The sequence below is a fragment of the Larus michahellis genome, chromosome 1 (assembly GCF_964199755.1).
Source record: "Larus michahellis chromosome 1, bLarMic1.1, whole genome shotgun sequence".
Taxonomy (NCBI): Eukaryota; Metazoa; Chordata; class Aves; order Charadriiformes; family Laridae; genus Larus; species Larus michahellis.
In genome coordinates, this window is record NC_133896.1 from 60,386,359 (window position 1) to 60,412,803 (window position 26,445).

The 26,445-nt window shown below is 41.2% G+C and overlaps 1 protein-coding gene across 7 annotated transcripts; it reads right to left on the minus strand.

Moving 5' to 3' along the window:
- Positions 1-26,445, minus strand: C1H12orf75 (chromosome 1 C12orf75 homolog). 7 transcript variants are annotated; one of them, XR_012586282.1, is made up of 8 exons: positions 26,273-26,432; positions 18,947-18,971; positions 12,664-12,699; positions 11,431-11,510; positions 10,600-10,640; positions 8,762-9,168; positions 6,978-7,047; positions 1-5,374 (listed from the first exon to the last, which is right to left on the minus strand). XR_012586282.1 is itself a non-coding variant. In XM_074581091.1 (7 exons), the coding sequence occupies exons 2-6, from the start codon at positions 21,073-21,075 to the stop codon at positions 10,636-10,638; spliced, it is 177 nt and encodes a 58-aa protein (XP_074437192.1). In that variant the 5' UTR covers positions 21,076-21,149; positions 26,273-26,445; the 3' UTR covers positions 8,069-9,168; positions 10,600-10,635. The 7 variants fall into 7 exon arrangements, 4 of the variants coding, with proteins under 4 accessions (XP_074437192.1, XP_074437177.1, XP_074437170.1 ...); XR_012586275.1 differs by lacking the exons at positions 1-5,374; positions 6,978-7,047; positions 10,600-10,640 and adding exons at positions 10,262-10,547; positions 21,045-21,149 and having other exon boundaries at positions 8,069-9,168; positions 26,273-26,326; XM_074581091.1 differs by lacking the exons at positions 1-5,374; positions 6,978-7,047 and adding an exon at positions 21,045-21,149 and having other exon boundaries at positions 8,069-9,168; positions 26,273-26,445.

The window sequence follows — 26,445 nt, forward strand, 5'->3', positions numbered from 1 at the left end:
TAACATATTCCTTGGCAACAAATTGGCCCGGATCAATGATAAAACAATGATAAAATGAATAAACAAGTATTTGCAAAATTTCAAGGGAAAATATATGTTTTCATCCATATCTAATTAGATTAATCTATTTTAGCATGTATCCTGTGAAAAAAATATTTTGTTACATTGTCAAAAAATGCGTCATAATACAAATGTACCAAGAAACTTAATTTTGTCATTCTTTAATTTTTTAATGTTTGATTATTTTAGGGTTTTGAGCATGAGAGAGTGAGAGAGTGAATCTTTTGATGTTATTTATAGTTTAGTAGTGCCCAAAGTGCATTGGAGGTCAGAAAAACACAGCAGGATGCAAACATTTATTTTAAGCTATCTTGCTTTTAAGACTTTACAGAGCACACAGAAATGGTCGGTTGCCTTTTTTTATCGCGGAATAATAGTAGCATCTGTAGAGAAGCTAGAACAGAGATATGGATCACCTTGAAACTGGACAACAGCATGGATTTCATTATAGAAAAAACGTCAGAGACATATTTTTATGGCTTAGAGGACAATCTGAAGTAGCCCAGAGATGATGTTTTTATAGACTCCATTATCTTTCAGACTTGGCCTAAAAGCTCCATAAGAAGCAAAGTTATTTAAAATAACTTGATTTTTAAATTATGTCCATAAACTATAACTTTGCCACAGGCAGTGGCAAAGTGACAAGCAGTGCTGTTAGCACTGTCATTGCTAAATATTTTGTAAAATGAGATAACTCTCCATTTTAATACCAGCATTTGAGTCCACATATTAAAACTAATCCCTAAAGTGAAAAATAAAAAAACACGAGCTGTAGAAATGGTTAATTAATTGGGGCAATTTCCTGGAAACCAAAATAATACACACAGAGTACCTATTTTCAAAACTTGAAATAAGTGTTTCAAAAAAGGTAAGGTTTTAACTACTAAAATTATATGTATAGATACTGTGAAATCAAAACTGAAGACATTTGCAGGTTTTAAGGATAAATCAATTGAACATTACGAACATGAGAGCAGCAGAGGTGTAGCAAGGCTCCTTACAACGATTTCCTTCTGCATTTTTTAGGGTTTTTTTTTTAAGAAGCCTTTGGGGTTCTCTCCCTTCAGAACATCTTTTCTATTAAGTTCTGCCAGAGGGTTCAGGCTCCAGGGAACCATCATCGCCATCCAGGTCTGCAGGATTATTTCCCACGAAAAACATTTGAAGAAAACGATCCCCAGCAATACCAAGAAATTTGCTGTCTCTGAACAAAGCCATTTCTGGAGGCTGGGCATGGTTTGCTGACCTACTTTGGACAAGGATTTATTCCGACATCCAAGGCTACAGCCCGCCTCCTCTGAGGCTGCCGGGAAAGCCCGATGTGCAGCTGCCGATGAGATAGTGATTAATTTGATTGTCACCAGCACGGCTCTGAACATAAGGCTTGTTCAGGAGGCACATAAAAGGCAACTCAGTGCAGTCACTTGGGTTTTGCTGCTAAGAGAGCGAGGGAAGCAGAAAAACAAATCCCAGCACTATTTAAGACTTCAGCCAGTCGAAGACAAGGCCAGCCTCTCCAGCACAGTGGTGTTGTTTGTTCTGGTCTGCTGTCACGGTGTGGGTATGGCATGGTACAACTGGCCTGGGGAGAACCGCTGGCAATATATGGCTGGTCCCTCAGTGGGTGTGAAGCCACCATACCTTACCCAGAGCACCAAAGAGACAGTGGGATCAACAGAGATAGTATGTCATAGAGGTGTCCTTCTGCCCCAGCAGTCTACCAGCTGGTTCTTCAAACCACTTTGACTATTTACACGGGTAGACACCATGAAGGTGCACTGCACAGTGGCCAAACCAGCAGGCTGCAAAGTGGGAGTTTTCAGATTATGATGAGCTACACTCTGTGCACCTCAGCTACACCCCATGACCTAGGCAAGAAAACCTACGGGTCAAATGGTCAGCCTCTGCCAACTGGAAGTAATTTCCCTTACTACCTACGGACATGTGCAGGTGTTGCGGACTGCAACTACTTTGTGGCAACCGCAATAACAGTACAAGGGATACTGCTATAATTCGTAGTGTCTAATACAGGTATTTATGATATTGAATCACAGGACCCAAGTCCTTATGATCTTGTTCCTTTTGTCATCATTTCAAGCCGCTCCAAAGAGACCACACAATGTTGCAAAGTCATCTCTCCAGCTAAGTTACCAGTAACGTTTACTCTTCTTTTGCACATCACTGCTCAAACTGGAATGCAATGGAGACACTTTCGCACCATTTTGTGCCTTCCACAGACATATCTGAAGGAGGTGTCATGCAGGAGGTAAGATGAGGTTTCAAGACCCTACACTGAGGAATGGAAGACTCCTACAACCATGTCAGTCCAAATCCCAAGATGATACAGTCACGTGTGCAGTAAATGCTCCTCCTAGAGAAGAATCAGGCAACATTACCCACTTTTCAACTGAAGCTGAAAAAAACAACTGAGTAGCAAAGCGTTCAGGATAAGATGTTCTTCAGTGGCACCCACTTGGAGTGCTCACCTCAGCAAAGGCGTGAGCCTAACCCTTTGGGTAAAATCTAGTCTGTGGCAAGGTTTTATGCCAGAGGGTATATTTGAGATAAAAATGGCAAATAGTGCACAAAGTTTTGAAAATTGCATGAAGTACACATTCGTACAACAAATACAGAGGAAATGTTGTGCCAGGGATTATTTCAGCCAACAGGAGAAAATGAAGGAAAAATATCATGTTTCAATAAAAATACCTGAAAGGAGGAAACATGAAATCTAGTCTAATCTAGTCTAATTTGTTAAAGATTTGGATTAGTTTCAACATATATGTCTCTATCATAGAGCTAGTCAATACTCTTTATCTTTTTTCCTGTAGCTCTGAATGAGAATTGCTTGCAATTGTTTGCAGGCAAGGAGAGGTTGATTGTTTACTGGTTCAGATGAGAATTTGACTTCCTCTTGAATTTCGAAGGGAAAAATATAATGCTGCTCTTGGCAAATTATTATCAGAAATCAAAAATTATTTTCCATATACTGATTTCAGGGTTCTTTTCACTGGATGTCTTGGATTTCTCAAGAAGCAATGCTTATACAAGCAATGATGTCTTGAACAAAGACCCTTTAATAATGCTGTGTAAATTCTCCAACCATTATTTATCCTATTACAAAGAATTTGGAATTTATAGAAGCTCCATCTCCCCTGGCTGGCAGAGTTTCCTTACTACAAATTAATTCCCTGCCAAAAATGTTTTGTTTTTATCTGATGATCCAAAGCAGTTCCTTCGATAGAACAGTAAAAGAATTTAATCATTTATTTATTAAACTAACCCACAATTTGGAAGAGGAAAAACAAGTAGGCAACTGGTTTCTTGTGAGACTTCAAAGATGAAGTACGTTGTTATAATAACCAGATACTTGGAGTTTGCTCAAGTTGATACTATTTATATATTTAGATCTAATCAAATCTTTTAATTTTAAAGAAAATCTGTTGGTTGATTTCCCAAAAGTATGTAAGGCTCCTATGGACAACACAGGTAGCAGAAGTCCTTCCAAGTTTTTTTTCTTATAGCAATATTATTTGGGGAATGCAAACCTATCTGATAGAAAATATTCACAGCTCAAAGTTATGGGTCAGTGTCCAGTAACAGATAAACATAAATATGATATTAGATATAAGCTGAAAAGTGTTCTTACCTCCCTGATTTTATTTATTTATGCATATGGTGTTATGTTTGTATTCTGTCAAGTAGAGTTTGGTAGCGACGCAATGTGGACTCTCTCCAAAGTCTGAATACCTCCCTAACTCCAATAAACAGTCTTAACATTTTCCTACAGTCTGGTATCCCCCACAAAAGTTATTGAATATGACCTGCCTCCAATTAGCATGTTGCTCTGAATCACAGCCTCACAGTAAGAATCCAGTGAGCTCAGCTTTTATGGAGCTGAAGCCATCCTGCAGACAACACTGAGGTTTGGCCAACACAAAAAGTGGGCAATGAAGGCTAAGGGTGGAATTCAGTATTTCTCATTAAAACATAGGAATCAAAGACCATAAACAAAACTCTGTAAGTGGACTGCTAATTCCCAGAGTACCGATAAGGGTGCTGTGATCCAAACTAATCATTTGCACAGTGATCCATTAGTTATGAGAAATGCAAAATAGGTGGCATAATTAAACCAAAGCTTTGGTTCTAACTCTACTCTGTTTTTCCGATTAAGCTCTCACTTCCTTTTCACATATTCTATAATCTTTCCTTGTGCTAAGCCTGTTAATGATTTTTACATCTTGTATATTTTCTCAGTCTACTAAGTGGTTTTTCAAGTGTGATGCAAACTTCCAAAGTAATTAGAAGTTTCGGTCTGCATAGAGAGACATAAACAAAAAGAACACTAACGCAAATTTTGAAAGAGAAGGCAGGATATTTACATATCCTGGTAACACCCAAAAGGACATATAAGGTTCATAGGCTCATTACACTGGGCATTAAGCAAATAAAAATGAGATAAGTTGTTTCCCAATCTCAGACATCTGAGGGCTGGAATGAACCGATAAGCCAAATTCCATTTCTCTTCAGTCTTAGAACGATTTGGCAGCAGTCGTCTACTTGCTCTGTTTTCAAGAGATTAGAATCACAGAGAAATGGAGTAGATACTTAATTAAACTATTTCCTTTTTTACGTCATCTTCTGTTCGTAACCTCCTTCTGCATCTGTCTTCACTGCATGATATTATAATCCTCATTCTCCTACTTATTTCCTCCTTTCTGGCACACAAAATCCCCTTCATCCAGGCTCCATCCCATGGTATCTTTCTAATTCTTTTCTCAGTACAGTTGAACTAATGAGAGTTTCACTGCACTTCACGGAATGATCTGTTTCACAAGCAGGGTCCTATCTTCAGCTTATAGGTATTTTAATAATGACCAGGTAAGTACCCACGACACAGAAGTTCCCGCAACATGGGTGATAGCCGCTCTAAGCACCCACAAGCAGGTTTCTGCTGTCTGGGAAATACTCCAATCTTTGAAGACCCCGGGGCTACAGTAAAAATTGTCAGATCATGTAAAATGAAATCACTCCTATTATGATAAATCTAACTTCTGCACGTGTTTGTTGCTAAAACAAGAGTTGAATCATTTAGCCCAGCCTCAAAACATTTCCTGCAACACTGGCACGCCATTGCTCTATGGAAAGTCGAGAGAGCTGTTATTTTCTTGGTCTTTTTCTAAATACGTTGCAAAACAAAAATACTCCACAAATCATTCTCCTCCAGCGTGTTCTCCACAAAGCCAATTCACCTGAAGTGTTCAAATTGCTGTCAATAGGAAGCGGTGAGGATGTACTGCAAAACTCCGAGGAACTATAACCAGATAAGAGGTTCTTTTAGTGGGTACATGCAACTGAGGAACTGTAGTAGCAGTCTGTAATAATTGTCACTTCTGATCACCATGGGAACCAAACAGCAGTCTACTTTGCAGAAAACAGATCAGCAGTGACTCACTGAGTGCTTGGGAAGCATGACTATTGAGAATCACTAGACTTGTGTGGGTGACAAGGAACAATACACTAGTGATGCCAGTTCAACCATAGCCCGATACAGCAGAGACTCCTGTGCTAGACATGCAGGATGAAAACAAGTAATTTAGTACTTTGCCTCTGCGTTCGTTAGAGACAAATTTCACCTTTAGGTTTTTCTGCAGCTTCAGCCTTGTGTGGACTCTTTGCTATGAGAGGATTTCACTTCTAGTGAATGAAGTCCTAACTGACCTTACAATGGGCTTTACCAGGTCTTCTGCAACCCAATTAGTGACAGATTTAACCCTTGAGTGACACAAAGTTTTAAAGCAATGTCACATCCCCTGAACTACACTGTGATGTGGATGGACACGTGAGATGGGCAGTATCTCTACCTGGACTACCCAGATACCACGGAACCAGGTCCTTACAACTAAGCTCCAGGTTCTGCATTAAGAAGAAAGCAAAATAAATGCACTGTCTCATCAGCGTAATTCAAAGGAGCAGCAGTCTTCGAGGTGAAGTAGTTTGTACTACTAGACCAAAATTCACAATCCAACAAGATACCTGGATTGTTTTTCAGCTAATCACAAACTGTCATTACAATCCTATGCTTTGATACTCCAGAATTTCTCAAGATTCAGTTGTCTGTTATGTGAATTCAAGCATAATATTTCTGGGCTGTCAAAGAATCCCAAATGGGAGCGTCTAAGATTATAAAGCCTGAATCCACTGTCTTTGCTAAACTATTTTCACTGGCTCCTTAGCTCTGGCTGGAGAAAGAGTGACAACTGCAAAGGAAATGGTATTACAGCCCCAACATTTAAACGTTTCTTCTTTACAAATGGTAATTCAAGATGTTTTAACAAAACCAAAGTATATTCCTTAATAATAACTCTGCCATTCAATGGCTCCTTGTGTTCTGTTCTCAATTCTCCCATTGAACCATCATTTGAGTGCCTAAATATCCTTCAAGGATGCCATCAAATGCACAGCTGGCAGCTGGCTTATAGGGCTTCTTTTGTGTTCGTCTTCCTAACAGAAATATCCATAAATTGTAAGTTTTGAAAGAGCAGATATACTTGTTTCTCCATGAAATGTCATGTGCTTTTATCAACAAAGGCTTAAGAAATGCTGCTCACCGTAGAGGAATTTTGATGATCAGAAACTCAGTTCCCTAAGTGGAATTTGGCCTAGACAGAATACAGTGTCCTGCCTCACAGACCCCCTCTGTGGGTCCTTGGGAAAACAAAAGACAAGAGTCTGCAAATCTAAGACAGGCCCAGAGCACCCTGGGCAGTCTGATGGGTAGAGGGCTGCATGGCATAATAGAATGTGTATCTATTGCTGAGGCTCCAGTCCATGACACTGGAACATTTGTCAGTTGATCAGTAAGCTTTTGAAATTAAAAGATGCAGAGGAACAAAAATATTAAGAAACCACCATACCTCCCACACATTCAGAGGATGACTCGTTAAGAGGCCAATTCTGCAAAATGCTCCACACTTCTCTGCAGATCTGCACAAGAAAAATTAAGCAGTGACATAAAACAAGAAAGAGTACCCTTTGCAACTGTCCCACCACCAACTGCTAGGAGCTATTCAATAAAGATCACCTCTCTCTCTCCTCAGCCCACACACAGGGGTTCAGGTATCAGTAGCAGAACAAGTGATGTTTGCATTTAGCCCTGTCCACTCTTTTGATGACTCTTCCCAGCAACTGAATGATAGAAGTGGATGAATAACTGGCGAGATAACTGGCATCTGTTGTCCGCTTTTCAAGCACTATGATGTATCCTAGGACGACTGGTGTTTTTTCTGCTTTGGGAAAGGTAATGTTATCAGGCCAGACATAGGCCTAATTGCTTTGTACTAAATAAACTGGTACTGTGCAAACCGTTTATGGAACATGTGATGTGGAAACTATATGCTTATGCTATGGGAAGCAGGTGGGAAGCAAACCTGTGTGTTTATTACCCAGCATTACTTGCGTTCTCTGCAGCTTGCCATGCAAGAACAACACTCTGCAGATGTCATCTACATTCATTCATTCATACTGAGATATTCTAACACCACCTCATAATCTTCAAGCTTATTTCATCTGGGTTCAGGGTTGGAGGGGTCAAGCATGAGATGTATATTTGTCTTCAGGAGCTGGAAGCCTGAAATCATTGATAACCCAAGTGGCAGATTTCCAGAGAACAGCAGTAAATAATGTCACAAATACTTAAAAGAGGACAAGCAAGGAATAGTTTTAAATACCTCTTTTAACAGGCCTCACACCAAACAAACTACTACTAATTTTAAAGCAAGAGCTGCAAGTTTCTGGAAATCATAGTCAATGGCTGTTCATTCGTCTCAATAGGTATCAGTGAAACGGGCAGTAATTTCATGGTTCACAGTGTTTCACTTCTTCATGTAAAGTGGTCATTAATCTACAGTAATACATTAATGTGGTGTGGGTTGGGGTTTTTTGGTTTCTTTGTTTGTTTAAAGTGGATGGCATATCGTGTCCTACTAAAAAAAGTTTGACTAAAGAATTATGCAAAAGGCTTTAATAATTTAAATACTTGTTCAACCATATGGAAATGTACAATCTGGGAAACCTACAGTTGCTATAAATTTAATGAATTTTAAAACCTCCCATCCATTATTTAATACAACAGTTTGCTAAAATAATAACAACACTCATTCTGTTACAGTTTGCCATACTGGAGATACTTAGAGATGGGATATAAAACTCTAATAGTGATCAAAAATCCTCTACAGTTCAGGAGGATACAGCACTGGAGTTCAGTCACGCCACCTCCGAAAATACTATCACTTCATCCTTATGCAAGGAAATGTCATTATAATATTAAACAGAATGGAAGATATAACATAACAGTTTGGTTCATTAGTATTTTTTTTTCATGTAATGCTTTATAAAAGAGATAAAGCTGAAGAAAATAAAAACAGACATGTAGTTATTATGATGAAGTACATTGTTCTTATTTAAATAAATTTCCTTGAGCAATATTTTCTTAAAAGGTGAAAATTGAAGACTAATATTTGTCTCACTGTATAAAAGTGATGGTAGTAATTATAAAGAACCCGATGGTCTTATGCTTATTTCATCCTATTCTTAAGTTTTCACAGCAAAAATATTAAAATTTGCAATATTACCAAAAAGATGCAAACCTGTCAAATATATTACTCTGAAGTAAATTAACAATTAATTTGTAGGAACCTACCATAGGAACTATTAAGTGGACAGTAGTAATGGTTTTCTATATAAAATCTATCAAAAATTGTTGGAGAAAATATACGAAGCGTAGCTGATAGCTGATGAAATCTGCAATATGGCCACAGAGAAATAAGTTGCAGATCATCAAAGTTAGCTCTTGTGCAGAAACATCCACCATGAGTTCACTAATTTCATTTTTCACTGGAGAACAGCAGGAGGTTTCCATAATGCAATCATCATAGGAAACTGATTCAACGCTGTACTTTAAGCTTTACCCGTAGTTGGAACTTGCAACAGTTTAGATTTTTTTGGTGCTCTGATCTCTTTTGCTCTCCGGAAGGCTACGTAAGTATAAAAATCTTCAGCACAAAGACAGCTCTCTCTAAAGCACTGGCAACTGGTCTTGGTAGAAGACTGTTCAAAAAAAGAAAGGGACAAACAGCTTTAGATAGACTGGTAAAGCAATACAGTAACACTATGCATAAACCAGAGAACTAGGCTGTCATTAGAAGCTGAGAGATTTGTAGCCTATGACCTGCAGATGCACATAAACTCGTGGAGCTAAGAGGACCCTTTGCAGATTTAAAGGTGCTCATCTGTGTAAGTCTTTTTTAGCCTGAGTCAGCAGCCAAGCCCTGATCTTGCACCAATGAAGGCAAAATGCACTTTCAACTACTCTGAATAGCAAAAAATGTCAAGTGATTGATTCTACCCAACCTCAGGCATCTAACTAAAGCACCTAGACGTGGACCTAATCAACCCAGGCTCTATTCATCAGCCACAGATGGAAAGCTGCAACCTCAAGAAGTTGCTTCGGTCTTGCCCAGGGTCAAGGGTGACGGTGTTCCTAACTTACATCTCAGCCAGCTTACTGAAATCAGGTGTGATGACCACATGAAGGTCTCACCATATATGAGTGTTCCTAGCAAAGTCCACGGAGCTTTAACCATTGACATGAGTAAAGATAATCAGTATATGCATGTTCTGCTCTACTCGACCTGCATCCAGCAGCGGGACCAGACAGAACTGTTTCTTGCTCTTCACCTGAATTAGGAAAGGGTTCTGCTTCCTACGGAAATTGTTGGCAGCTTTGTAATTTCCCCCTCTCCACTGGCTAGACATCAAAACAGTTCCCTTTCAAAAGTTGTCAATGTTTATTTACTTCAAATTCTGAATGGAAACTTAGCTTGCTTTCTTTATCTTCAGACATGAACTTGTAAAGGACTTTTTTTTTTTTTTTTTTTGAGTTAGTCAGTTAGTTGAAACTCTTAAGTCAGGAATAGAGGCTATACATTTTCACTGCCCTATTCCATCTGGTGGAGAACAAAGCCCCCCAGATTCTCCCATAGCAAGAGGAAAGCTCCAGTATGTTACTTAGTGGGTGCCTCACTTTGGTCCTCAAGGTCCTCCCCAAAATGGAGAGGATGTTTTCTAACTGCAAACTACTCATTTCTGGAAAAGCTTTGTCTCTACAGATGCTGGTCTACACACTGCTGATGCACCTTACCTCTCATGGGAGGTTTTAGTACTGCTGCAGGATTAGCTGTGGTGTGGCTGAAGACGAATACACTGACATTTCGTTTCCATTCATTCCCAAACGGAGTAATAAAGAGTTTCCTTGCTTCTCACTTCTCACCAAGATGACAACTTTACCCACTTTCTGATTTATGTCTGCACCACTGAGATCTGGCCCCTGATCCAGCCTTTAGAAGAGTTATGCTGCAGCTGGAGAAGTAACTGGGTGATTCCCAGACCGCCGGAGAGCAGCACAGGGAGCCATTGCCACCTGGCTTCTGTTCAACAAATACATGCCAAGCACATAACGTTAATTAAGACATACTGTACCTCCAGCTGTTTGCATCTTGATGGGTTTATTTCCTTCTAATCTTAATTAGAAAACAAAAGATAAAGATGGTTAAAACATTGCAACATATCACTAATTTAGAACACCGTTTAAGAAAGACATGCAATAAAAGGTACTACTGTTCCAAAACCAGCTACTATTATTTTGGTTGAGTGTTATTTTTCTTCATCTTTTTGCTTTGCAGCAAATTTTGGAGGCACCGCCAGTGACTAAATTGTGCTGTACGTATGTAACAGCAGCATTTTGCTATATTAAAACTAAGCAATATTACATGATTTCATAAATACATGTTTATGACTTGCCTATTAAGTGTAATGCTTTTTCCCACTGTTCAAAAATATCACATGGAAAAGAAACAGTTTCCACTGGCTTTCACGTAAGAACGGAAATAAACCTGAAAGCAAGCACTTACTAACTGTTATTACTGGAATTCACCACAATGCAAGTAAACACCTTCAAAACTAAAAATAGCTCTGAGGCTCTGCAAGTGCATCTATGACAGCCTCTTAGTCCTAACAGGGTTTTGTTTTCTTTGAATTCACAGAGCGCTCAGAGCGTGGAGAAGTTGTTCAGAAGACAATGTACCACATTGTCAGCATCTGCTCTAGGATCCTTCTGCAAAAGTAAGTGTGTTAAAATTTAAATAAATGGGAACAATCATGTTAACGATTATAAATAGCCCCACTGCCTTAAGAGGCTCCAAGGCTAGCCAGTCTGTCTGAAATAATAATTGATTTTTAAAGGAAATACATCCTACTAGATAAAATTAAACTGAGAAAAGAGGAGAAATGCAATACGCAACCTTCCAATACCTTTCGGTGCAGCTTTCGTCTGACTGGAAACCATGGCAGCCGCATCCGACGGCAGGCCAACATACACGCCACCATAGTTCCTGATTTAAAGAAACAATTAAAGAGACATCAGAGCTTAACTGTAACACTTCTCCCTACAATGTTAACATCACGCAGCAGCATTACAAAGACCATGGCTGGTCAGAGAGGAGGGTACCTCTGCACAAGCATCCTCAGAGGAGCCCTCCGTTCCCATGGCTATGCAAAAACGTGCACATTAAGTGCCAGGTGCTTGCTAACATGGTGCCAGGCAAAAAAAAAACTTGAGGCTAGCTGTAACTCTTAAGTGGGACCCAAGCCTGTGAAAGGAGCTATTGTTGCTCAAGTTCCTAATATTTTTCATTAAATCCCAAATTGTTGTGACAATAAACCCCACTGGACCAGCTTCTTCTAGACATCGAGTATATCCAACTGAGGACAGAGCCAATCCGATCGTAATGTTCAACACTGGGACCACCAAAGCACCTCACTTCAAACAGCCCACACCAATTAAGCAGCACTTTCACCTCGGCTTGCAAATAAATAAGACCTGCATCCCCCTGCTTAGGGCCACGCCTGGAGAAAACTGTTAGTAGGAAGGAGCACGAGGGTGTTAGGTACCTTCATAGCCCAATCCTCTCCCTTTCATGGCCCTGCAGACCGTATTTTCTTGCTTCAAGGCATGTATGAAAAGCAGGGACTGATGCAAGGAGGTGAAAAACTGGGTCCTTATGAGCCTCTGCTGTGCCTGGAGCTACTTGCAGAGAGTCCCATTACCCTGCTCTGTCCCATTCAGTGCCAAATTAATCACACCTCCTCCAGCCCTCAGGGCTCTGACTGATTTCTGATTTGTTTGATGAGAGAGTCACACTTCCTTTGATTTCCAGCCCAGCAGAGATCTCCCACAAGTGCTAATGCCATCTTCTGTGGTGGGCCTGGTGTAACGGCAGAGGTCACTAGCCCTTGTCAAGCACATCACCTACAGCTGTGAGATAATGTGCTCTTCTTGCCACAAAGTTCCCCTCTCCCCAACTCACTAATGGGAGTGACTGGATTCATCAATACTGGGCTCCGTGAGAGTTTTGGGGTTTTTTTCCCCCGCTCTGCTTTGGTGGCATTGGTGGGAATTAGGAGGAGGAAAGGAAGGATGTACATCTGGTGGCAGAACTCACTGCAGCCTATTGCAAATAAAGCCAGTCCCAGTAGAGGACCTACCTCCTTTTGTCATCATCCGATACAGATTCTTCTGCTCTGTAACATCAAAAGATATAAAGCACATTAGCACATTGTTTCTTTCAGATACTCCATCACCACCTGGGTAGATTCAGGAGCAAGGGAAGAAGGGGATTATTACTGATCCCAGTTTAATTCAGGTCATCCACAACTCAATGAAGTATTCACACAGGCACAAAAAGTGACAATTTTCCAATCTAACATACAGAAGAAATAAAAGCATTGAGAATAGATGCAGCTTAGTTTTCATGACCCCCACGAGTGATGCCTGAAACAGGTAAATTAACACTTTTCCTGAGTGAGTCCCCACACTATTCCACACATAACATGAAACATAAAGGCTCCGCGTATAATATGAACGAGCCTGGGCTGCTATTCCACCAAAAGAGGACTGGAAGGGACCGGACATCCATGCTAGCATGGGAATGAGGATGAAGACAGATAAATTTTCACAGCAGCTGTGCAAAAAGATGTTACAGAACCTCTCCGTAAAATGAGGTACTGCAATTCCTGAAGTCAGAGTTGTTTGCAAACCAAATAACTGTTACTAATCCTTTATAAATGGACAATCGCTTCTCTTTTACCTTTTGACAGGGCAGGGGGTAAAGTAATCAGCATCAATGTGAAGGCAAATGTAGTATGGAAAAGATAAAAAATTTATTTTTACTCCCTGAGGCTATAGCACCTGTGCTGCAGTCTCAGTCTGTGCCCCAGCATCAGTCTTCATACAAACAACTTGCCCACCTTTGACTAAATATTTGGACTTTGAGCTCTGCTGGCATGGATGGGCAGGGACCAGGGCAGCAGCTGCATTTTAGCTTGATCTGGAACCTACCGAACTAGCAGTAAAAAAATAGAGGCAAGATAACTTCAGTGCTGTTAAATCCACAGACATCCTTCATCCCTTCTCTGGGGGGCAACTGTGACAACTGCCCGAGAAGGAGTCCTGCACCGTGGCTGCTCAGGGAGCCGTGAGACATGGCCATGGAGGTGCCCAGGGAAGGCTGCCAACAGCAAAGGGGGCACCACAACCCAAGAAGGGCTCCGCTGTAGAAACGCTCATGCACAGGCTGTTCACCCAGACATCCTCACCTTAAGGTCCAGTTGGACTATGGGAGAAATGTTAAGATACTTCTCATCTTGAGCTGATCCATGAATTTCTGATCTGCTCCCTAGGTGAAAAAACTGAGAGCTGGCCTTTACCCAGTGTTAGGGCTAAATCCATTCTGTAGCCTTGAAAGGCATTTCTGAACTATGATATTTAACAATAATATATGGCATTTCTTATTGTAATTTATTTATTCTAAGAGGTAGATATGCCTACTGTTTAATCTTCAGGGCTGTGTGCCCTGAAGTCAATGGCATTTTGTTCCAAAGTGCAGAAAGCTCGTAGCAAGACGCAGCCTAAAATGCAAAAAAAAGCCCCTTAAACCTCATCCAGAACTCTCCTGGAAGGGTAGCAAATGCCTTAAAAATACTGCTACAAGTTGGAAATTATCTTACGCTTACCTTGTTTCTAAGTGGCAGAACATTGCGCACTATCCTTTCTGCATCACCACAGTGAATGTGGGTACACAGGTCCTTTTAATTGTAGAGGCTTGGGGTGAATTTAAGTATGCTGCAGTTTTGCGAAGTGATATTCACGCAGGGCATAGCCCTGAGTGGGGTGAGCCTCCTATCAGCTGTCTTTGCCTACATCTTACCACTGAAGAGAGACAGAGCAACAAACGCCTCTTTCTATGGCCCTCCTGCCACTCCTCCCCGGAGGAGCTAGTGCCATTTCAGAAGACATCTCCCACCTCCTCTGACCCCATGTAGCCTAATCCACCTTGCAGTCCTCACGGACGTGACCTGAAAAATGCAGAGACAACTTTCCTTGAGGACTGTGAAGTTGCTCTGTCCTACTGGGGGTGAATTCCAGCTGAAGAAAGTGGAAAACCTGTGTATATCAGTCAGTACAAATAAGCCCTGTATTTTTAGCAAGAAAAATGACAACGCTTTAAGAAAGGGACTTTGGGTGCCAAGAGATCACAAACAATCATTTCTGTTGAACCAATTGAATGTGTCACAGGATTGATTTTCTCAAACAACTGGAAACATTTTCTATAATCCAGATTAACCATTATCCACAGAAAAGAATCCTTTAAAAGCACCGACAACTTCATCCGCAGCTCAAAGCCTCTAAAACGGAGTTGTAAGAATAATAATCAATATTGTCCAACAGGAAATTAATGTCAATGTTAAAAAAAAAAAAAAAAACCACAAACCAAAACCAAAAACCAACCTCTACTAGGCAACAGGGCTATTTTCTTCTCTTCTAGAAATGTTTTGTAACGGGGCAGCACTGGACCGTTACTGTCATTCTCACACCAAAACAAATTATCCAGTCTATGATTAAGCAGACTAGATTTTTTAAAAACATTTTGCTTTCTTCCTTTCCTCTTAATAGCTGCAAATCAAAGTCTAGTTTTGCCATGCCTTTTCCCTTACGTGCGCAATAGCAAATACAATCTGGGATTGTACAGGCCACAGCTCCTGGGCTGGGTGACGACTGGGTGCAATCTGTTGTAGTCCTGCTAAGAAAGAGGAGGTGAGCAGAGACAGGAGGAACGTGGAAGCGTCGGGGTGGGGGGAGGGAGGGGGAGTATCTGGTGATGGCACTAAGGAAGAAGCCATTTTCCACCCCTTTCTGGGGACTCCTTTCTAAGCAGCACGGGAAGGAATGTGGCTCCAGTTGATTTATTCGGCATATTCACACACCTCTTGCCTTCACACGCTGTAGTATAAAGCCCCATGTTGAAAGGTGACCACAAATTTCACAAGTTCAAATGTCCAGGTGGCAGCTGAGCCACTGCATCAGATGCTGCTTCTGCGCCCAGGCTGAGTGAAGACGGGTGGCTCCAGGGAGCAGGGGTGCAATGGCAACACTCAACCGCGTGGAAATGAGAGCAGAAAGAAGCTCCTTTGGTTTCGGCAGCACTCTGACTGCCACATCTCCCAGACTCACAGATATGGGGATACAGGAGTCCAGCACATCCTTTCTCTCTCTCTTTCTACCTCCAATGCATCTTTACCTGCTTCTTATGTCAGGGATGAAAGAAGAACCTAGCATTAAAAAAAAATAATCTTTAAATATTGCTATTTACAGAGTCCTCCAAGAAAAGCAAGCTAGGATAACCTTTTCTGCACCAGGAACAGATAGCAAAAGGAACTTAGCAGTCCAATGTGCTTTGTACTGATCCGCTGCCGTGTCACTGCATCTTCCCTCAGATGTTGTTGACATCTACTGCAGAGGAACCGAGAGCACGTTTTTCAGCAGGTAGTGTAGGTGGAGTCCTGTAGCCAGTGGGTGGATTTAATAGCAAATCCACATAACGGCATTCTATTTTCAGCTAGAATAAATGTTTCTTTTGGTAAGGATTTGCCTATCCCAAGAGGCTTCCAGTCACCCTCCTAAGTCTGAAAAATATGCTTGTTTCAACTGTCAGTTTTTACATCCATCAGTCCTACGTCCATTTGATGGTAAGAGAAGCTGCCATCTTTCATAATATTTTAAATATCAAATGACAAGCATTCACATTAATTCATTCCATCCACATTTCTGTTACCTCAGCTTTTAAGACTCTGTTCATGCCAAGCATTATATAGACTCTTTCTGGCCATGCCCAGTTGTACCACCAGAGATGATTCACTAAACTTTGCACAAGTGACAGATGACTTCTCCTCAGGTTCCCAGTGTTTCTTGGGAACAAGGGCCTGTGATTTATATTAGATGGATTTCTTCACAATATTTTGAAACAGGCTTGAACTGCTGTGTCCTTTCCTTCCTACTGTTACCAATCTTCCTCTGAATTTAGCCACGCTCCAAATATTACAGGCATTGCATCATTTTCTAGCATATACTTTACCCCTCCTATATCTAAGCTTCTCCAGTTAGCAGTGACGTACTTCTCTTTCTTAGGAGGGCTAGAGCGTTGGGTGAAGCTGGTCGACAGATTCACTGTTGATTTGAGAGCTGGAGCACACAGGGAGAGATTGCATTCCCAGATCATATGTCCTTCTTGTCGCCGCACGGCCCTCCATCTCACAGCACTTTGCATAGGAAGATCATATATATCATCATCCCTATCTTACTGGTGGAGAAACTCAAGGCCCAGAGGGCAAAGGAGCTTCCCCATGGTCAGCCAGGAGGGCTCAGAGAAGGATCCAGCCGTCCCACCTTCCACCCGGCTGCTCACTCCGTGAGACGCTGGTGCCTTGGCAATGAGTCACAGTCAAGAAATGAGAAATCTCTTGAGTTAGAATAACCAGATTCTGTATCAAAAAGCATGCTCTAAGTAAGGACACACCTAAATGCTTTCCTGGATCAGAACTGATATGACTGAAATTTGACCACAAAACCAATCTGGGTTTTTCAAAAAAGTTTTTTAATCTTTACTGGTAAAAGTGAAAAGGTATAAAATAAAAGCTTGTGTGGATTTATAATGTTAGTTAATACAAATCTGTTAACTTCCATAAAACTAAAATAGTTTTTTTGGTATTTTACTTCCTTCGTAAAAAATCTGCTGTTAAATATTAGGATGATTGATTTAGGACTTTTCAGGTCATCGCTGCCATTCCTCATTAACAGATCTGCATTTCTAATGTCTGACGAGAAGGCTCAACCATGCTATTATCACACAGGTGGTTCAGCTGGCTCCACTATACTTATCTGAATGAGTAATGGTTCCAGGATTGACCCTTTCACTTTGTTGAAGTCTGCACTAGCAATTAGCTTTTTCTAAGTTATCCCAATACGTTTTCGAAACATGACAGATGATCTAACACCAATACATAGGATGTTCCCAGTTAACTCCTAAAGCCTGGCCCTACAAATGCTTACACACACATAAACGCAATTCTACATATACCCATCCATACCTTTAAGCACAGAAACATGCCTACTAAATTAATAAGTTAACAGTGACAGTGCTTGCAATTTCAAAGTTTAAAACTACAAAAGGGCAAAGAGAGAGATGCAGTTCTAAGTCAGTCAAGTTATCTACACGGAACAAAAAGGCCCTAATATAAATTAAAAACAGTGGTTTTGTATATATAAAAGTGCTGAGGGCATGGATGCTGCAGGCTGTATCAAGAAGAGGTTCTTCATAAGCTTGTCTTCTGTAATTTATTTATTGTCTGACACTGAAAACCCAGAAAACAGACTACTCGGGTAACACAGATCTCGGGAGTATCTGTGACAACAGCATTCATCTGCCAAGTGAGACCTGTCGTCAGTTCTCAGCTGTGCTCTGTAATAGCAAGGACAAGCCTGTTGTTAAGCTCTTCTCTCCACTTGTTTATCTGACTTGACAGCCCTCATTTCTACACCAGGATTCCTCCATCTAATTAGAGTAGTTACTCTAAATGAAGTAAATAAAACTGAAGAATGTTCCTATTGCATAACATGAAAATCTTTCCCAGGTCCCTCAGTCTCAAACTCTACTGGCAAATACCAATTATACGAACTAGAAGAAGGCAAGACCTCGGGAGAACTTCTTTACTGTTTCCTTTGATAGGAAAACAAATTTATGTCTGAATAAAGCTGTTCCTGCACATTTCTGCATCAGCAAATGAAAAATGGGCCAAGGCTGATCTTTTGCTGCTGCTTTTCTGAAAACCAGAAGTTGGCAAGAGGCAACAGGACAATAGAGGTTCAGACCCTCCACATTTAGAGAAAAACAGGATGGGTAGGGCTGCCCTCTGCTACTCAGTGTCAGAGGAGCCGATAGATACTATCTTCAATGCGGGGAACATCTAGAGAAGGTGGGTACTTTGAAAAGGAAGTCTGGATGGGTTACTGGGTCTCCTGCAAAGAGGGAAAAATTGCCTCAGTGGCTCTTTAAATCCCTCACAGGCTTTGGTGGAAATTTCTGTGGTTGTTTCACATAATGAAATGGCCTTCAGGAAAAGGTGTACTGGTACGTGACAGGGAAGAGTAGTCTGCAGTAACGTAGCCACGTCTGGGAGACGACTCTCTCAACAGAAGCAGAAAGAAGACATTTCTATTAGAGAAATAACAAGGGAAGGAATCTGTAGAAAAGTTAACAAGACATGAAGTTGTTTTGTAGAGATGGAAGCTGTCACTAAAGACAATAAACATCTGGTGGTGTTAATTATATGTTAGGAGCCAGGTGAATCATGTATGACTAAATCTAGTATAAGGCTGGTAGGACTGAAGGTAAGTACACAGTTACATATTTGAGGGAGTAGATTAAGTACTTACACATCTTTAGTAGTCCCTGTGGCACCTAGAATGAAAAAAAAGAAGTGCATGTTTACAAGATAATGGCATAATCCTCTAAACCAACCGACAGTACAGTAAGCATTTTTCTGCCTTTCTGTCCCAAACAATGCAGAAATAGCAACAGGAATCTTCTATTGTCAGAGAAGAGGTTTCTCAGGATTGTCTAGTTTATCCTTAATGATTATCTATATTGTCCCTTAAGCCTATCACACACAGCTTTGGGCCAGATTCTCAGTGGGTGAAAATGATGCTGCTGTGGACCCAGGTGCAGTCACTCAGGATGAGAGCAACATAAGACAAAAATCACCTTTTTGAATTCTATATGCTTCACTTTGCTCAGTCTTCTGTTGGTTTTGTCTGCTACAAAGTCACCACAACTAACCAAGCAGTTACGCCTGAATGCCTGTTTATTTTGCCATTTGACTCTGTTGTTGGCACTACATGTGTAAAATGCTACTCCATTCTTCCTGCCAGATAAACAAAGTTTTATAAAACAACTAGACAGAACTAATATAAACATTGGGACACAATCCATCCAAAGCCCTAGACATCTAAAAAGATCAACCACCCCTTAATTAATCTTGCTATTTAACAAAAAAGCAAAAAGACAAAAGCTACCACCTGGCTGCCTGATCTCAGCAATTGTTTTGTTTGGTTTTTTTTTTTTTGGTGACTCAGATGCTTCTTGCTGGGAGAGGAACATTCCCTCAAGTACAAACTCTTTCCTGTTCCTCCCAAGTTATTAATGCCATGTTGCTATTGCTGGTATATCATTCAGCTGAGTAACCAGCAAATTATCCCGTCTATTAATTACACAAGCTAGGGCAAACTTTAGAAAACCTTTCACTTCTCCTTTTCCTCTTCCTCTCAGTACTTAGCTGGAAGAGGTTATCTGAGCTCGCTGAAGAAACCACAGTCGTCAATCCAAGAAAATTTACAGGTTTGGAGGTAGGTTGGGTTGTTTTTTTCCAGCCATGGCACTTCAATTCTTGAAAAACTTTATTTTTGCTGCTGAAAAATATCCATAAATATAAAACATCTTTTGTCTCACTCTGATATGTAAGAATATGCCTTCCGCAACTTTATTTCAAATGCAGAGAGGAAGAAACAGTCCTGCAAGGCCTTCCAGCACTGTCTACCTGAATGGATGGCAGGCAACATCTCTCTTTACAGCTAACTCTTGAACATAATATCACTCCCAATTCCTATAACCTGACTATCCCTCCTGTTCCCAGCAACAACGTAAACTAGACTTGTATAAGACTACACACATTACTTCTGCTAGTATTGCTTCCAGAGTCATCAAAATCTCTGTATGGCTATGTGTATCAGCAGAAACTCTTAATTAAGCTGCAGGGAGCACTTCTATGCACAATAAGCTCGGGTCCTTGCTTTAAAACTTTATTCTACCTGGCAGCTTTCTGAGACTTTTTGGCTCTATAGGCACATCTACATGGTACTACATATAAACCCCACAAATTGATTGTGTCCAGATGGGAGGCTGGCATTGCAGCGCTGCATGCAAACTTGACCTCAGCTGAGGGAGGAAGACATTTTCTGCTGCCCAGGGGCTGGTTCATCCAGAGTCAGCTCAGCTATGGACCTTCAGGGCACCACCCTGCACATCTAGACAGAGCCTAGGCATCAGCAAGACATCAGACAACATATGTTTTGAAAAGCCCAGCTCCATTGCTAGCAAGATATATTTTTTCTTCCAGAAGTTGTTATTCCTGTGCTGTGCTTGTTCTGCACCAGAACCACGACTTTCTCGTTTTCTCAACTTTAGCTCACCGCAAACAAACTCAGTTTCTCCAAAAAGGTTCATGGTCTTTTGTGAGGCCTTTGCCGAGCCTTTTCTGAGTCTGAGCTGAGGTCTCAGCGCTTTGGATCCTCACTTGAAAAACTAATGCCTTCCTCACAGGAAGTATACCAAAAGTGTTTAATACACAAACTGAAACCTCAGCTGAGGGAGAAGAACTGTGGGCCTACAGTACTGCTACAACTCCCAGTGGAGATACTCAAGTTCCACTCAATCACCAGGCATATGTCAATGCCATGCCCATGTTCAGTGCCATACCTGTCTTCAGTGCATTACGGTACACGTGCATTCGCACTCTGGGGACAGGAGCTGTCTCTCAGACCCATCAGCTCGGGCTTCGTGTAGAGCTATACAGCTATGAACCTGTATTTGAGAACGGAGATGTGCCACTAGCGTTCACACCTGGCAGCACTTGTTTCGTTTGAATATTAGAGACAATACCACTGCTGAAAAAAAATCACTGCACTTTGAAATGCACCTCACACAAAAACATTGAGAACTAAATATGGTGAAAACAAATTCACTTTTTAAGATATCATTTTTACTATTTATAATAAATAAATACATATAACAAACAAACAGTTTGCTTTCTATTGATTTTATAAGCCCAAAGAACCAGGTTATCCTCACTTCCACTGATGGGATTCCATTGATTTCAGTGGTGTTATTCCTCAATTTCACTAGCAAAAGTGAAACAGGAGTTTGGTCCAAATTCGCTTGAGTACCACTAAAGTACTTCCACTTCACAAACAAGTTTTCTTCCTGGAAGAGTTCTGAGCTTACAAATGAACATCACTGTAGCTAGGTGACCCATAAGTATCTCTATGTAAAAACTTGTACAGTTTTCTTCATTAGGGAGCCTGAACACTCCTTATACATAGATTTTATTTCACAAGGAAACCAATAACATCTCAGTTTGTACAGACATGTTTGTTTTTAAAGTCCAATCCATTCACCCTCACCCCTGTTACTTCAATGACACATTTCTCTAACTCTTCCATGTTTAGTGAGCAATACTTAGTGAGTTATTTTATAGCTACTCAAGTTCCTCCTGCCAGAAGTTCAGCCAAAGAATCTTGTTTACTACTGGTTCACAAACAGTGCATAGCTGTTCCACAGCAGCAAGGCTTAGTGCTCTTGTAGCTGTGATGTTTTAGATATATGACTTGAGAAAAGCATCGCATATTTGAGAGCTTGTCCATTTTTTCCCACTCTATCAGCTTGGCCTAAAAAAAGGCAGCACTTGACCCTACAACCCTAGTCCCGATAGGCTCATGTTGGTTTGGTTTTCCAAAAACCTGCCTAACCTCAGCAACAGGGGTAGCTGGGAAGCTGCAGCCACAAAAAATAGGCAGTACTGTGCTGTCCTGAATGAGCTCTCTGCTGACACCATCTACATAGTAGGACCATGGGCACATTTTGGCATTTTAGAGCTGCAGGAGGAAAAGCAAGAGTACAGCCTGCAGAATAAACGAGACCTATTCAGCCATACATTGCTCTGAGCCCGATTACGGAAGGAAAAACATTTCATCTAGAGTAGTGGAGCTGTGATCCCTCAAAAAAACAACAACCCTATAGCATCTAAACAAATTAAAAAGAACAAAAAAGGATCTTCCATTCAGTAAGAGGGGGTTTTGCACTTTCAAAACAACAGCAGCTTGTTGTGGTGGCTCTGCAGGATTTCGGTAAACGCAGGACAAATGCAAGAGATGGTTGAAAGAAAGTGATAGCCACAGACAATATTCCTCTGCGCTGAGAAATACATCACAAGCGGACGTGGAAGACACAAACTTCAGAAAAAATCCAAAAGGATGAGAGGCAACCACTTACACGAATAAAAACACGGATTCAAAAAATGCCAGTATCTGACATTACAGTAGATTATGAAACATTTTCCTATTATTTTCCTACAATATTTTCCTGCAAATACTTCAAATAATAGTTTCAAAAAGCAAATAAAACCCTCAAAATTATGCATACATGCAAGCAACAGTTAAGATTACGAATGAATTTCCTATTCTCGGCTCCTTTCTGATTTGCTCCAAAAGACAGCAATATGGAAGCAAGTCCAACATCAATGACTTTATTCTGTTTATACCCCAGTGTAACTGAGGACAGAATCATATCCATTTACTTCAAATCAATTACTACTTCAACTCATCAGGTGGCAGTTCTGTACATAGACTTGACGTGATCAAGCACTAATTTTTAAAATTAGTTGGATCTTAAGTAGAATGGCAGGATGGTTTCCTGGGCATTCCACCAAACTGGAAATTAATAGTTCTGTTTAAACTTTGTGTGAAAGTTCTCCTGCATCATAATTTGAAGCTCCACACAGACTAACAGCTTCTCTGTATATTTAAATTAAGGCTAGACTGCCAGCCTCCACCAAGTACCATAATTTAAGGTGCTGTCATTGCTACTACAATTGATACAGAAAGGAGGAGGCATTTGTAACATTGTAACAACAATTCTAACGACTCTAGAATGAAGGGAAATGCCTTAACTCAGAAAAAAAGTAAATTAGTGTTTAAGGGTGTATTTTTAAAAGACCAAAAAAGAAGAGCTATTTTGGAGCTTCTAAAACACCAGGAAATAACATGAAAGAAGGATATGTAAAGCGAGGTAACAAAACATCAGGAAAATAGCAGTTTGTTAATAAAACTTTCTATGGGTGATGGGAAATTTAAAAAATAAGTATAATCCATATTTAACATTAAATGGCTAGGTGATTTAAGAAGGATGTGTATACATCACTTTACTTGGATAACAGAAGTTGCCATTTCTCAACTGAGGAGCCTTTTGCCAGTGTCTGATGCTCCGGAAGGAAAATTTAAACGCTGTTAAATTGATGTTCTGGAGTTCTGCACCACAGACAGAAATGTTATTCTAGATCATATCTATTAGTTTAGATCTTGCAGACCATAGGGCTGATAGCTCCTCTGATGTCATTCTAGCCATGCAACAGAAGATAATACCATTAGCTGAACTATCATTACGTATACATCTGCTTAGGAAAAATCAAGTTAGGCTACAATAGAAATTTTACCAGAGTAAGAAAATGGGGACGAGCGTAACACGTCTAATGTATTCTGTAAAGCATGCTACAATTTTATCCTTAGTCATATAATATGACAGAAAGTGTTACAGGTTAATTATATGTTATGTACCTCTAGCTTTGACATTACTGACTGCAGAATAGTCATAACTGTAGCATTAAAGATGTAGTCATGCTGTGCAAGCTACAAAATTAATTTGTATTTACACAGCATTCACAGTATACACTGTGAATACACAGTATTCGCGTCTTTTGGGATAATACTGAGAGTTACACTTCCCTTAAGAGCTCTAGAATTCTGATTAAAAACCATCTTCTCCTTCCTCAACATAAAATAATTTTATTTTTACTAGACACACTTCGTAAGGAATGCCAAATGGAAAAAACTAAATAGCAGACATCTGACTTCTTACTTTTATTACCAGTTGTTGGTTATTATCACACCATAGACTGCATAGTTATTCCTGACTGACAGTGGTGAAAGTAAGAAAAGAACTGGACCTTTAAGAGCTGTATTTACTTTGGAAAGGTTTATCAGGGCAACAGTAATAATTCCATTATAATTATTATGTGTTTTACATGGCATTGTTGGTTTTTACCTGCACTAAGCCATTGGAGATCTGTGGACTATTTCTAAAAAGTATGCAAAAGGCTTCCACAAAATGCAAGTTCAATTGTATTATGGATAACAATATTGAAGAGGCCGTACCTTCAGTAAAACTAATTGAATCTACAAGCCAAAACCTGTTGCAAACAGCTGCCTTTAATGCAACAGTGGTCACACTTATTTAAACTAACAAACTTCTAATTCAACACAATTCACTAAATACTAATGCTGTCAGACTTGGTCTATTGGACATTCATTTACTCATTTGTGCCCTGGTACAAGTTCCACAGGGTAGCCAGATCAACATTAATTGTGAAGCTACCACAAAGGGACTAATAATCAACCCAAAATTTTCCTCTGAAGTTCTCTGATACTTGCTGTGGTGCCTTTACCCAGCAAACAGAAACAGGATGTGAACAAGCATCACCCCGGCAATATGAAGCTACATTGGTCATACACTGAAACAACTTCCAGTCTCAGCAATGCAGGAGTCAACTAATGGGAGAGAATTAAAATCTGCAGACAGGACAGCTCTAATAAGAGAATGGGAGAGAATTAAAATCTGCAGACAGGACAGCTCTAATAAGAGAATGGGAGAGAATTAAAATCTGCAGACAGGACAGCTCTAATAAGAGTGCTGGAAGATCAAGCAAATTCATACAGTGCATTCTTTATGGATGAGAGGTACGTGATACCTAACACCTAATTTATAATTATTTTAACAGAAATCAAGTAAGCAATAATGGCAGAAAAGCCTCCTCTACTCCTATGAGTGCGAAGTGCAGGGTTTAGGGGAGAAACCAGCAACACACCACACAAACATACACACGTACACACAACTTGGAGAAGGCATCATCATTCACATTCAAAGATACGCCCAGTTCCACAAATCGGGACTGGCACCGCCTGAGGCACCACTGAAGCTCTGGATCAAGTAAGTCAAAACGGTAACAGATGGAGACCCAGTAATTCTAACTGGTCTGGCCATTATTTTGCTGCATATTTTCAAGAGGTTATGAAGCTAGCAAGTGTATCTGGAAGACTTACTGCAGGTACCGAAACAGGTGGCAATATTTGCCAAGTGCAGTTAGGATGAAAAATGATCGAGAAATTCTCGCATTTGTAACTATATGGTGAAAGTCCACTTAATCCTAATTTCCATATACTTTCCTTTTTTGTGGGGGCTAGGGGGAGGAAGAGCACAACCAACACCATCTTCCCAGATCTTATCTGTTTTGAAAAATAACAATGAACAAATAAGGGAGGCAGCTGAACGCACCAGCCAGCGGTACGCAGTAACACGCAAGAAACCTCAATCTTGGAATATCCTCCAACTTCTCCGGCAAGCAGAGGAGAAGAAGTGGCACAAATTCATTTCAGAAGTGGCATTCATGGCCTTATAGGGAAGCAAAGAGGATGGAACTTACACCCCCGGCGGGATCCTTACGTCCAGCTCCTGGCCTGAGCTCACCGTGCCTTGGAGGGCTACTGTTGGAGGTGGTGACCCCAGCCACAACCCGGGCACCAGAACACCGCCGGCGCCGCCCCCAGCGGGCCACATCACCCTCTCTCTCTCCCCTGGGCAAGCGCATCAGCCTCGGGAAAGGAAGATGCTCTTGCGGGAGCGCGGGCAGCGACCCCCGCCGGCATCCCCCAAACCGGGGTGGGGCTGGGGGGATGCAGCCCCGCCAGGGATGGGTGGCTGCGTGTCCTTCGCCTCTCCCCGACCCGCAGCCCCCCGGCAGGGCTGCCCGTGGGGATGCTCACTCATTCCCCCCTGGCCCGATCCCGCACCGCCCGCCGCCGCCGCCGCCGCCCTACCTCTCCCGCCCGCGCCGCCGGCCGTGGAGTTGCCGCAGCCCATGGGCGCTGCCCTGCCCGGCGGTGCGGAGCCCGGCGGTGCGGAGCGGCGACGGGAAGCAGCCGGCGGCAGGCGGAGCCCGGTGGGAGATAAAGCCGCGGGGACCCCTCCTCCTCCTCCTCCTCCTCCTCCC